This window comes from Silurus meridionalis, chromosome 27 (assembly GCF_014805685.1).
Source record: "Silurus meridionalis isolate SWU-2019-XX chromosome 27, ASM1480568v1, whole genome shotgun sequence".
In the NCBI taxonomy this organism is placed as follows: Eukaryota; Metazoa; Chordata; class Actinopteri; order Siluriformes; family Siluridae; genus Silurus; species Silurus meridionalis.
Window position 1 is genome coordinate 17,901,485 of NC_060910.1, and position 14,201 is coordinate 17,915,685.

Consider the following 14,201-nt stretch of genomic DNA (forward strand, 5'->3'; position numbering starts at 1 on the left):
TCCTCCTTTACTAGAACCTTCTTTGAAAAGAATGTAGTGATCCATAGGAACTTCTCGGAGTGAAGCCTGAATGTTCGATGAAGCCAGTGAAGGATTATGTGCTGATGGTGGATCAGTTATTTCAGTCCCACACATTTTGAGCAAAATAGAGATTTTAAACATAATCATTTGCTTAGAAGGTGAAATTTTGAATGGCAGATGTACAACTGCAGCAACAGAAAGCATTAAAAAAGGAAAAAAGGAAAAACTATACAAAAAAATATACAGTTACAATAATTGTAATGTACGTACTATTGGGTATAATGATAAGCCTGCCACCTAGAGGTTACTCATATAGTCATGTACTGAAGTCAAGCGAAGTTAATAGTTCAATAAATAACATAATGTGAGTTACACAGCAGACTATTGTGTGTGTTATCATTCATCTGTCAGCATACACAACAATCATAATATGAATAACATATGTTTTGACAACACTATGGGTTGTGGATGATGGGTTGTGGGTTCCAAAGGAAGATAGAAGAAGATAGAGAGAAAGAGAGAGAGAGAAAGGGAGAGATGATCTTATCTCACAACTCTAGAGCACACAGATGTATATCTTGACTTACAAATATAGTGAGGGGAAATACGAATTCAACCAGTCAACACTTTTTATTAAACAAGTTTAATGCTTCAAGTCACATACGATTTTAATAATAATATAGATATTAGCATTAACCTTTGACCCGTGCACACTAGACTAGCTGGATTAGTGCAGGTCAATAGGTTAAAAGTCTCATGAATGGAAGCTCTGAATGGAAGCTCACAAACAGGTCTCCAAAGGCCTTCTCAACAGCTTTTCACAACTCCGAACTTATCCTGCAAGCACCATTGGGGCCATTACCCACTAGTGGAGGGAACATCACTCTACCATCAATCGGCCACACACAGGAGCTCCACTCAAGATTTCTAATCAGGGAGTCTGAAGGTTTGTCAGATGAGTAGAAAAAGAGCCTCTCAGGAGTAATATGCAATGCTCTCCACCACAAGGCCTGACACACTGGAAGGCCCCATGTATTCTAAAGCATTTTGAAGCTTGTTTGAAATCTCCTACACGACATTTAAAATTCTTCAGGAGTCTTCTGTTAGCATGCATGGATTACTTTATCTGTGTAGACTATGTGATTTAATAGCAGTGTCTGGTCAAACTGTGATGCAAAATGCTGCTAAATGTAAAAAAAAAAACGTTGACGTTCTGAATACTTATTCCCCCCCCCCACACTGTCTATCCACATTTCCTGTTTCCTGTCACAGCAATATATCTACTATCTATCAGCACTAGCAGGATCACACACACGTTCAGTGTGCAGAGTCCGAGAGCCTCGAAACTCCACCAGATCTCATAATAAGAGTACATTAATTCATAAAATCTGGACATGGACGTTCAAGCGGAACCCAACGTCTATCAGACCATCAAGAGAGCGAAGAGAACCTGCCTGAGACGTGCGCAATACAGAGGTATAAATAGATACAGCACCCAAAGCAATGAAATACAGAATGATTATTTAGTGTATCAGACTGTAATGTTTTATAGTTTGATTTAGTATTTTTTTGTATGTGCTGAAATGTTAGGATGCTTCTGGCTGACCGCACTGTGTTTTGGCCTGATGTGTATTCTCCAGGCGACACTGAACATCGTCCTGAGACACTGTAGGTTACATTTCATTCAGCTGATTACAAACGATTGACTTTTTGTTTTGAATGAAATGTAACAATTGTATTTTCAGATCAGTTTGAGTCTCATTGGTCAAACCTCGATCGCTACAAGCAGGCTATAGAGCAGCTCCTGACCAAATACCACACTGTGGTTGAGGAGAGAGACGAGTTACAGACCAGATACAAAGATCTACACAAGCAGGATCAATGGAATAAACATTGGATAATGGGTGAGTACGTATTTGTTGATTTATATATATATAATATCCATAAATACACTAAATAGACCAAACGGTTTTTGGATACCGAGCACAAGTATGTAATTTTTGATCACCCCGTTCCACATTTAGTCGCCATTTGCTGTTCTAGTAACCTCCCCTCTTCTGGGACGATGTTCCACTAGATTCTGGAAGGTGGCTGTGGAGATTTGTGGAGATTCCTTCAGCCACAAGGGTGTTAGTAAAGTCAGCTAGAAGAACCACATCTGGGTGTTTGATTTCTTTCATATTTTTAAGCCATAAACACTGCATCGATATTCTAAAGCAACACTGGAGGATTTATGTTTGACTGTAAAATGCTTAGTCGTGAAAAATGCAAAAACTATCGGATTATTGTTGAACACGTACGTTCTGCTTGGCACTGTTCACTGCGATGCTGCTGATGGTGGTCATGTAACAGGCTTTAAAAAGAGAGTCATGTGAACACTGACTGTAAAATAAGATAAAAATCTGATCACTGGTGTGAGGACACGTCCCTGAGGCAATTACATAAATGCGGTTAATGCAAGAAACTGTTCATTTTGCAGCAACTGAAAAAAACGGAAGAAGCAGCCATATTTGGTCCTTCCCCAAACTTTTACCAGAAGGTTGGAGGCACGAAATCGTAGAGCACATCTCTGGATCTCTGAGTCAGAGCGGCATGACATTTTCCCTTCACCCAAACTTGTTCCAGCATGACAATGCTCCTGAAATACAGCTCTGTGAACATCTGCTTTACATGGGATGGAGTGGAAGATCTCCCACTATGGGATGGTGTTCACAATCTGTTGGCTGTGTAGTGTATTTAGTCTATTAACATCTAGGAACTATTTAAATGCTTGTCTATGTTACAGATATACACTCTCTGCAGTACCGCTACACTACACTCACACCAGGAACCCAATTCCCAGAGTTCACTGTTGTGGGTCTGGTGGACGGAGAGCAGTTTGTGTACTACGACAGCAACATCAGGAAGATGATTCCAAAGACAGAGTGGATGAAGAGGATCGAAGGGATTATTCCATATTACTGGGAAAAACAAACGCAAGCGATGTGGCGTGATCAGGAGAACCTCAAACTGCTTTTAGATACGAGTATGAAATACTTCAAACACACAGAAGGTACGGATACACAAACTCAGAGCTTTTAAACGTGTCGGTGACGGTAAAGTGGCTAAAGTTCTGTGTGTGTGTGTGTGTGTGTGTGTGTGTGTGTGTGTGTGTGTGTGTGTAGGTCTTCATACACTACAGAGAATATACACTTGTGAGCTCTATACTAATATAGTTACTAGATATGATGAATGCAGTTATAATGGAGAAGATTTTATCAGTTTGGATGTGAGAAGTGGAACCTGGACTGCAGCTAATAATGATGCTGAGATCATCAAAGACCTGTGGAGTCTGCAGAAGCTGAGGCTAAATACAGGAAAAACTATCTGGAGAATGAGTGTATCAAGTGGTTAAAGTTGTTTGTGTCTTACAGCAGAGAGACTCCGGACAAGAATGGTAAAGTGTGTGATCTGCTCTCTAACATTAACATACACACAAATACATCTTAGAGTGATTTCATATTTATGTCTCTGCAGTTCGTCCCAAGGCGTCACTCTCGCTTTATCCAGCGGTGGTGTGTCACGCTACAGGTTTCTTCCCCAAAGCAGTTAGGATCTCCTGGTGGAAGAATGGGAAGGACATGGATAAGAATGTGGAGTTAAGAAAGACGTTACCAAACCAGGATGGAACTTTTCAGAAGAGGAGCATTCTGAAAGTCCCAGTGGAGGAGCTGCTGAATCACAACTACAGCTGCGTGATTCAGCACAGTAGCTTGGAGAAGGACATTGTGCTGCCTGTGGAAGATTTCTGGAACGCCGCATTTTGTAAGGGAAAAAAAACACTTTCCTATAAAACAACAGATTTACAGAGTGAATGCTGATCTATCGATCCGACTGATAATTAAGACTCTGTGCTGCTTTAACAGATGAAGGTCCAAGCAAATATTCATGTGTAGCGCCGATCGCTCCTGTAGCCATTTCGGTTCTGGTTGCCTTCGTTTGCTCTTTCGCTGGATTCGTCATTTGATGGAAAAAGAAGACTGGTAAGGATTTGTACAGCACAGCAAATCCAAAATGTGTTAATGATTTAGACCAATTAGAGATTCAGGTGAGGGTTTGGTCAATGGGCCAGGCATGTAAGTTCATTATTCTTAGCAGACGTGTGAAACGTACCAGGAACATCTGGAGATCACAGCTTGAAACATTTATTGTGGTAGAGAAATCTGGACTTATGTTCTTAATTAGTTTCCTAAAACCAATTTTCAATCAAATATGGTTATTGCGCCATCTAACAAACATGAAAACATTTCAAATGTAGCTGAAAAGGAGAAATGATTGTTAATGAATGAATGAAAGAAAGAATGAATATTAAGTTTGATTTCTTTCAGACTGCAGAAATGTTCCAAACAGCTGGAAATGAATGTAAAGCGAATCTACTAAGATCCTCATAATAACACGTTTTTCTTTTTAGGACAAAGTGGAAAGCGAAAATATGGATCTTGTGCAGTGGCAGATGACGATACGATGCGAGAAGAAAGATCTCACACACACACACACACACACACACACACATTCACACACACACGGCTCTTTCATATCCATTTTTTTAATTTGTATTTTCTGTTCAGAGAAAATGAATTTTTTTATAATTATCATTATTATTAAATAGATTTTACTGGTATTTTATATACATATTTACATTGTAATCCTTTTCACCACACATTTACATTCACAATATGCCTGAAAATATACAAATATTATTCATAAGCTTTAACTCTTTCTTTTTTTTTTAATTCGATGTTGAATTGTTATTATAGGACGACCTTTTTAATATTCCGCAGATTTAATTTTTGTGCTATTTCGGTTGTTTTTCCATTATAATGAATTCCAGAATGCACTCGCATTTCTTTTAGACATTTACACCTTTTATTATTGTTGAAATAAATAAATTAAGAAAGAAAGAACGAAAGAAAGAAAGGAAGAAAAAAAGAAAGAAAAAGAAAGAAAGAAAGAAGACTGTAATGGTGACTTCTTTGGAGCTGGTGTTGATCTTTCCCCGGAGTGAATCGAGGCGTTCCAGTAGCTTTTTTTTCCAAAGGAACAGTGGTGTGAAAGGAACATGTGATATTTATTTGTGTTGATTATTTCCTTATTTTTTTTAAATAAGTGTAATATTATCTTCTTTCATTTCTTTTAGCATTTCTTGATTTTCCTGTTTTTGGGCGCTTGTGTGCGATTAACATTGTTGGTTCCTTGAGGGATCTGCAAAATAAAAAATTAAACACATTTTTACTTTATTTTCACTTTTTGGTTTCTGACATGTTCTCCATATTGTGACATAAATCACCTCAGTCTCTGTTACAGAAGCTCATAGGAATGAGATCTACACGTCTCCTAACTGTCTTACCTGGACATTGTCCTGAACTCCACATTCAAACCACTCGTGGCCAAGGATGTCCTCGAAACTGGGACGCAATTCTGGGTTCAATTCCAGGCACCACATTATCAGCTCGAAACACTCTGTGTGAGCAGCGATGAGACAGAGGGTGAGATACAAACACAAACTGATACAATTCCACTTGTTCTGCTAAAAGATTTCTCTTCGTGGACTCACCTGGAGACACGTCAGGCTGAAGATTTAGGAGCCCAAAGTACAAATCATTGTCTATTTTTATAGGGAAGTCTCCGGTCAACAAGTTGTACAGGATGATGCCCAGATTCCAGATGGTAGCAGGAATGCCCATATACTTTCCGTGTAATAGAAACTCGGGTGGCATCAAAAAATTAGCACCTGAAAGTAAAAGAGGCAAAGACCATCAGCAAATGTCACAAAAATGATCACAATCACTCTTCACCACTACGTTCCATTTGATTCTCTCGGATATCCGTTACGATGTTACCTGCATAATCTGTGTAGGGCGTGTCCAACAGCCAATCACCACAGCCGAAATCGATTAGTTTGACCACCAGCGTCTCAGTGTTTATGAGGAGGTTGTCTGTCTTGATGTCACGGTGTATCACCCCGCGAGCGGTGCAGTGACGAGTCGCCCAAACCACCTGCCGCATGATTTTACGAGCCTGTGCTTCAGACAGAGGATTCTTTTGAAGCTGAAGATAGTCGCTGAGGTTCAGACAGGGACTGGGATGCTGCAGGACCATGATGATGTGATTGGGCAGGTCAAACCAGTCCAACAGAGCTATCACGTTGTTACAGCGAGGTTGAGCCGACACAGCCTTCATCAGCGCCACCTCCAAAGGAACCTCGTACATCCTACTGGGCTGAAATGACAACACACAGAGTAGATCGTCATTATGTGTGATGCAAACAAGTTCTTAGACTGTACTGGATTGAAACAAACTCCTGTCCATATCTTAAAGCCTCTTTAAAGTGCCGTGTATGTTTACTTACAACGCTCGTGAGTCTGATGTTGCTCTTCTTGTCGATGTATTTAATGGCGACCTGTTCACACACAAAAAACATCAACATTAGGTTCTTCAAGCCAACACTGCATGGGGATAATAAATCCCCCTACACAAGCAGGACCTGCCCTGGTGGGACCCCAAGAGAAAGAAGCTATAATGTTTACACAGTGAAAAGATTATAAAAGCGAACATTTACCTTTTTACCGTCTTTCTTCTGAACGCCTGCATTGACGTAGCCAAAGTGTCCCTTCCCCAGCGCCTCTCCGACGGTGTACAACAAATGAAACACACCTGCAAAACAGATTTAGCATTTAAAATGATTAAATCACCTGTACTGAGAGAGTTTTTTCTGAAGTTTCTGATAAACTCAAAAGTTCTTCCTTTCCAGTGCTATTTCTGTGCACGTGTCTCCGTGTGTATGCTTTGAGTTCGGAGTTACATGCTATTGTACGTGATGCTAACATACCTGGGTTAGGAGGCTTCAAAGTGAGGTTCTTGCCAATATTCCGGCAGCATTCGTATATATGAATATTTAATTTGGTATCCGCTAATTTAATGTCTCGCAGCTGCCAGATGTCCATCAGCCAGTCAGATTTTGTTCTCTTCCCTTCAAACAGTTTTAAAGACATCTACAAGAGAGAAAAGGAAAATATTTTTGTGGTGAAAGATTGAACTTTTAATTGAACACCTGGCAACCATAATCTCAATTATTAGTTGTCTTGTTTACCGAAAGAAGGCGATTGTAAAAGGTCCTTTTGAAGCTGTCGGGGAAAGAGAGGGCTGCCATAGCGATGGTCTTGCAGTATTCACGGGCCAAATCCAACTGACCATACATAGCCAACCTGCTGGCATGGCATAACTTGAAGATCTAAAAGAGACAGAAGCAATCATTCTCAGTGAACTGGTTGAATCTGACAGATCAATGGCCATGAAAAACCAAATGAAGGTCAATTCCAACCTGGAAGCTCGGCTGTGCGAGTCCTGAGGAGAGCGACAGAATGTATTCGTACATCTCGGTTCTTATGAAGGCTTGTTCCTGGACCATGAGGCCAAATGGTATTCTGGTGTCAAGAATAATAATTGTTAGGAGCAAAATCCACATACACACAAACACACAAACACACACACAAACACACACACACACACACACGCACAATACCTGTCACATCCGATCAGCTGAAACTGGCTGCGTGACCCCAGCTCCACTTTTGCCAGCACGTAGCAGATGTGCGCTGCGTAGATCAGACCTCTGGAGGCTGCAGATAAAAGAGTGACCATGCACGAGAAGATCAGGGATCCATGACACTGTTAATGTACACGTAAATTCCAGAAACAAAACGCTGTTATTGTGAAGTGATTGATATTCATACCTAAATCATCTCCCATCATAATCACAGCTTCTCTGCGCTCATCATCCAACCCTGAGGAGTACAAAAGCTGCACCAGAGGAATGCACCAGGTCTTGAGGTTCATGTTGAGCTGTAGAAGAAACTGTCACGTAAGTCCACATAATACTGATACAAAGCATTGCACAGTGACACAATCAGACAGATGCTGATACTGAGGAGTGATATACAGACCTCTGGTGCCTTCTTTTTCAGCATGCTGTAACCATTGAAGAGGAGAGGAGCGATTTTACACATATTCACTTTCTGTCGGAGAGAAACATCAGTAAAATTACAAGTCAATTTGTATCTCTTCAATGTCAATAGCGTTATATTACAACTGTACTACATTCATTTACAGGGAGTGCAGAATTATTAGGCAAGTTGTATTTTTGAGGATTAATTTTATTTGAGGATTTAATTTGAACAACAACCATGTTCTCAATGAACACAAAAAACTCATTAATATCAAAGCTGAATATTTTTGGAAGTAGTTTTTAGTTTTAGCTATTTTAGGGGGATATCTGTGTGTGCAGGTGACTATTACTGTGCATAATTATTAGGCAACTTAACAAAAAACAAATTCATACCCATTTCAATTATTTATTTTTACCAGTGAAACCAATATAACATCTCAACATTCACAAATATACATGTCTGACATTCAAAACCAAACAAAAACAAATCAGTGACCAATATAGCCACCTTTCTTTGCAAGGACACTCAAAAGCCTGCCATCCATGGATTCTGTCAGTGTTTTGATCTGTTCACCATCAACATTGCGTGCAGCAGCAACCACAGCCTCCCAGACACTGTTCAGAGAGGTGTACTGTTTTCCTCCTTGTAAATCGCACATTTGATGATGGACCACAGGTTCTCAATGGGGTTCAGATCAGGTGAACAAGGAGGCCATATCATTAGATTTTCTTCTTTTATACCCTTTCTTGCCAGCCACGCTGTGGAGTACTTGGACGTGTGTGATGGAGCATTGTCCTGCATGAAAATCATGTTTTCTTGAAGGATGCAGACTTCTTCCTGTACCACTGCTTGAAGAAGGTGTCTTCCAGAAACTGGCAGTAGGACTGGGAGTTCAGCTTGACTCCATCCTCAACCCGAAAAGGCCCCACAAGCTCATCTTTGATGATACCAGCCCAAACCAGTACTCCACCTCCACCTTGCTGGCGCCTGAGTCGGACTGGAGCTCTCTGCCCTTTACCAATCCAGCCACGGGCCCATCCATCTGGCCCATCAAGACTCACTCTCATTTCATCAGTCCATAAAACCTTAGAAAAATCAGTCTTGAGATATTTCTTGGCCCAGTCTTGACGTTTCAGCTTGTGTGTCTTGTTCAGTGGTGGTCGACTTTCTGCCTTTCTTACCTTGGCCATGTCTCTGAGTATTGCACACCTTGTGCTTTTGGGCACTCAGTGATGTTGCAGCTCTGAAATATGGCCAAACTGGTGGCAAGTGGCATCTTGGCAGCTGCACGCTTGACTTTTCTCAGTTCACGGGCAGTTATTTTGCGCCTTGGTTTTCCACACGCTTCTTGCGACCCTGTCGACTATTTTGAATGAAACGCTTGATTGTTCGATGATCACGCTCAGAAGCTTGGCTATTTTAAGACTGCTGCATCCCTCTGCAATATATCTCACTATTTTTGACTTTTCTGAGCCTGTCAAGTCCTTCTTTTGACCCATTTTGCCAAAGGAAAGGAAGTTGCCTAATAATTATGCACACCTGATATAGGGTGTTGATGTCATTAGACCACACCCCTTCTCATTACAGAGATGCACATCACCTAATATGCTTAATTGGTAGTAGGCTTTCCAGCCTATACAGCTTGGAGTAAGACAACATGCATAACGAGGATGATGTGGTCAAAATACTCATTTGCCTAATAATTCTGCACTCCCTGTATATACAGATTATGATTAAGAAGAAGCTCAGCTCTGTACATACTCCATTCTCATTGCAGGACAGTTCCATGATCTGCCAAAAGAAATAGTTCTCCACTTGATGAGGATCATAAATGTGTTGAAGACACAACTTTTGTGCTTCTAGGATGTACTCGATCAGGTTATTCTTCTCCAATGTATCCCTGCAACAGATGTTAGAACAGCTGCTTGATGTCGATTTCCATGCACATGTGTAATAAAGTTTAAAACACTGCTGATTATTATGAGCGTGTGCTCTAGGAGAAGGGAATGAGGGTCTCACCTCATAAGAGGACCAGGAAACAGCAATGTATATTGCGGTATTTGAGGTTGAGCCACGACGTTCACATCTAGAATCAAAACATCAGTTAGAGCTATAATTCCATACAATTCTATATCTTATACATTCTATTTATTCTATAATGTTTGTGTTTGTATGTGAGAGGGAGAGGGGCACCTGGAATCCAAGCTTTCCACAGAAAACAAGGAACGACATCAGCTTTAAAGGTTTCCATTTTCAGTCTCTTTCTCTGGAACAAAACAATACATTTGGTTTTATTTATTATATATATTTATGCACAAGAGATAAAGTCATACCAGCTCTCACCACTAGAGGTGAAAATGGCGCTAATCATCCATGTTTTTATGTTACATAATTGTTTTGTTTTTTTTATGTTATAAATTATTGAAATTATTGTATCGGGGAATTACAGTTCTACATTAAACATGTCTGTACGACTTTTTCCTGTATATTGATTCTACTTTTTTACTCTTATGTCCAATGCTAACTTTTCCCCGTTTCCGGTTGAAACGGAAACGAGAGCCGCGAGTGAATGATCTGCTCTATAAGCTGTAAAATCACCTTCCACACTGACACCCAGCGGAAACTGTGTGTAACAACAACCTACTGCTTTAAATATGATTTCACTTTGCTTTCATTCAGTTACAAAACTTACATCAGACTTATAAATCGCTTAGAGGATTAGAGGATCGAATGAGCAGGTTACTTCCAGCGCGCGAGAGGAGCAACTGAACACAAACTCCTACAGCAGCTACTTTTATGACAATACAGAAGCCCTATGACGTCACACCGAGAAGGATTTTTTTTTTTTTTTGCTGCGTGATGTCAGAGTGGAGCGAGGACCCACGTGGTGTCAGTTAACTTACATTTTTATATAACAGATTTATCATCTTTCTTCAAGATCACTATTATTGACAGCTTCATCTTTTCTCAGAACCATTACACATAATCTATATAGTTTCAGATGAAACACTGATGAAAAGAAAATACACATGATACAAGTATTAAAGTTATTTACCATGTTCATGCTTTCTCTTAACATTTATATTTTCCCAGATATCTCCAGCATGAGGAGACCAATCCCCTGCTCTTTATATCCTGCTGTCCCACCATGTCTCACACTTTCTCATCTATCATGAACATTTCCTGCCACACCACAAGAGGGCAATATAATAATATAATAATATATATATAATATATATAATAATAAAAACAACAACAATAGTAATAATAATAATAATAATAATAATAGCAATAATAATAATAATAATAATAATAATAATATAATAATAATAATATATATATAATATATATAATAATAAAAACAACAACAATAGTAATAATAATAATAATAATAATAATAGCAATAATAACAAAAACAATAATAATAATAATAGCAATAATAATAATATCATTAATAATAATAATAATAATAATAATAATAATTTGTGTTTTTCACATGTTTTTGGACATTTGATGCATTTAATGAAAGTAGCCCGAGCGCGCGCGACCTGTCCTTGTCTTCGCGGCGACGCGCTGGTTGTCCTGACAACGAGCCTCAAACACAGTTGCTACGTTTTCTGTTTTTTACTCATTTTCTTCTGAGTAAAAAATATTTTTAACAATAACTGTACTGAAGACAGGCCTGTTGTGAGCCCAGAGGTTGAGTTACTTGTATATACTTTTGTTTAACCCATTTGTTCACTTTAATTCAACTTAAAACACAAAATGTGGAAAAACTACATTACCCATGATTCTGTACAGAAAATTCCACCAATCAGCGAGTGATATCGGGCAGCGCGCGCCAAAGGAAATCTTCAGCTCCGCAACTGCTGTGAAACACCGCAATGACGTAATCAAGGCGACTGATTTATTTCAATTATTCAGTCATAATCCCCATTAAACAGATTCCAGATTAGCAACAGTGTCCTTTTTTAGTGTTAAATCCTCTGAGGCGTTGAGCAACATCTCTTAGTGTTAGATTTTACTCTTCTTCTGTGGTTCTATCACAAACACCTCCTCATGATAGTTCACTCAGGCTGGAGCTGAGAGAAGCATCCAGAATATTCCTTTAGTCTGCTTGTGGTATATGATGTTTGATGTGATTTAATAATTAAAGTGTTGAGGAACACAACCCAAACCAGTCAATTCTAAGAAATAAATATGGAATGTTTACGGTGGAATGATGAAGGTTGAAGTGTATTATCTTCCAGGGGATCAAAACTGGCTTGGGCTTCTTGATCACAATTTAGATCTGAAGTAGATCAGTTTTTATGTCAAATCTTCTATTTTCTTTGCACATCACTTCAATTTTATATCTAATTGACTGACAACACACACACACACACACACACACACACACACACACACACACACACACACTTACTCACACACCTATATATACTATATATATCAGTGGTGGGTGGTCAGGACCAGCAAAGCCGTCTCTGCTGCCTAAACACACAGAAGCACTGACCTACATTTACAACCTAAATTCTAATATTTGTTTAATAAAATTTTATTAATTTATTCCCAACTGTTTATTCTCTTCATTTCATAGCAAATATTAGAATTGAGGTTGTAAATGTAGGTCAGTGCTTGTGATAGTGTTTAGGACAGCAGAGAAGGATTTATATATATATATATATATATATATATATATATATATATATATATATATATATATATATATATATATATATATTGCCATGCTGGAACAGGTTTGAGTTTCCAAGTTCAAGTAAAGGGTTACATTTTATTTAGTTGCATCTAAAGACATCCTGTATGATTGAGTGCCTCCAGATTTGTGGTAACAGTTTGGAAAAGAACCACAGCAGGAAAGAGCAGGTGACCCAATACTCTTGGAAATATAGTGTATCTGAGAATGGAGACAATATCTGGAAAGGAGATGTTATTTTAACCTCAAGGTTTCACTCTGGTGTTTTTGAGGAATTGGAAATGAAACGCCTGAAGCTTCCTGTTTGCTTTTTCTTTTTTTTATATATATATATATATAAAATGCTGAATAAATTTAAGGTTAAAGTTTATTAAAAGTTACATTTTGATATATTAATTATGAAAATATATTATTCCAAGTGTTTTCTCTAAGATGTTGCTAGTTGGTTGTCACGAGGTTGTAATGACTGATCATATCTGTTCCATCCATTCCAGTTGGTGATTATGGGATTGCTGGGTGGTTGCTATGGTATTCCAGGGGGTTGCTAGGTGGCTGCTATGCTATTCCAGGAGGTTTATAGGTGGTTGCTATAGTATTCAGGTGGCTGCTATGCTAACCCAAATAATTGCTGAGGTGTTGCTACATGGTTGCTATGATATTCCAGGTCGATGCAAGAGTGTTTACATATGTAAACACAAATGGTGATTAGGCTGCAAGAGTTTTAGTAGTTGGACCTCATTGTCTGCATTAACCATTAAGGATGGACCAGTGAGTGCAGTCCTATAGAAAAAATCCAGATCTTAATCCAAATGGTGCCCAAAAGCTCAAGCAGCTAATTGCTAAATAGGATCGATATCTCTGCTGATATATATTTTTTTTTGCATCTCCATTAAAAACGTGGGAACTGTAAAATCAGTTCCCAGCCATGTATAGAAAAATAAAACATAGAAGGCGAAAAGTTTGTGAGCAAACATCGATAATCGAAACTGTGAGATGTTTCTCGTTGAACCCTAAAGAGAAGTTGCTGTAAACAGCAATGTTACTGTATGTCTCTTGTGTTTGTAGATTAAAATGGTTTCTGTTCCTGTCTTGTGCCTATTAATGATCCTGGATCTGAAATAACAATCACAATTGCCGTTTTTGCAAAGATTTCCGAAGCCCAGACATTGTTAAAACAGTAGCAGAAAGAAGATCTGTGGGGGATAAAAGCTGCAAAACTGTTCTGTAGAAATTTTTATTATGCAGAGAAAAAATGAGCAAAACCATCAGATAGACTGGTAATAGTGAGTTCTGAACATTATTTCTACTTTTATATTTAGTCTAGTTCATGCAGGCATGGCATGCTCTCTTCATGAATGGTTTTTCATTGGTTAATGCTTGTTTCCTTCCACCAATCAGACCACTGTAGCTATCTGTCTCTCCTGGTGCACTTTCCATTGGGGCGACAGTTTTAGTTCCTCTTTTCTTTAAAATCCTAAATG

At 38.8% G+C, this 14,201-nt stretch overlaps 1 protein-coding gene, 1 long non-coding RNA gene and 1 pseudogene across 6 annotated transcripts; 2 read left to right on the forward strand and 1 right to left on the reverse strand.

Moving 5' to 3' along the window:
- The first annotated feature begins 632 nt into the window (after positions 1 to 632).
- LOC124380944 lies at positions 633 to 4,636 on the forward strand (annotated as a pseudogene).
- Positions 4,637 to 4,692: 56 nt separating this feature from the next.
- Positions 4,693 to 11,157, reverse strand: LOC124380938 (shaggy-related protein kinase gamma-like). Of its 5 annotated transcripts, none has more exons than XM_046842268.1 (16): positions 11,062 to 11,157; positions 10,200 to 10,272; positions 10,026 to 10,092; positions 9,768 to 9,906; positions 8,004 to 8,075; positions 7,794 to 7,902; positions 7,583 to 7,679; positions 7,382 to 7,484; positions 7,151 to 7,291; positions 6,890 to 7,052; positions 6,620 to 6,714; positions 6,410 to 6,460; positions 5,901 to 6,279; positions 5,615 to 5,791; positions 5,408 to 5,520; positions 4,693 to 5,262 (listed from the first exon to the last, which is right to left on the reverse strand). In XM_046842268.1, exons 1-16 carry the CDS (start codon positions 11,083 to 11,085, stop codon positions 5,194 to 5,196), a joined length of 1,872 nt encoding a protein of 623 aa, XP_046698224.1. In that variant the 5' UTR covers positions 11,086 to 11,157; the 3' UTR covers positions 4,693 to 5,193. The 5 variants fall into 5 exon arrangements, with proteins under 5 accessions (XP_046698224.1, XP_046698228.1, XP_046698229.1 ...); XM_046842272.1 differs by lacking the exon at positions 11,062 to 11,157 and adding an exon at positions 10,699 to 11,006; XM_046842273.1 differs by lacking the exon at positions 11,062 to 11,157 and adding an exon at positions 10,513 to 10,531.
- LOC124381001 lies at positions 5,459 to 8,100 on the forward strand. The gene is made up of 3 exons (XR_006924763.1): positions 5,459 to 5,546; positions 7,821 to 7,921; positions 8,025 to 8,100. It is a non-coding gene; the product is annotated as an uncharacterized LOC124381001 (long non-coding RNA).
- Positions 11,158 to 14,201: the final 3,044 nt, after the last annotated feature.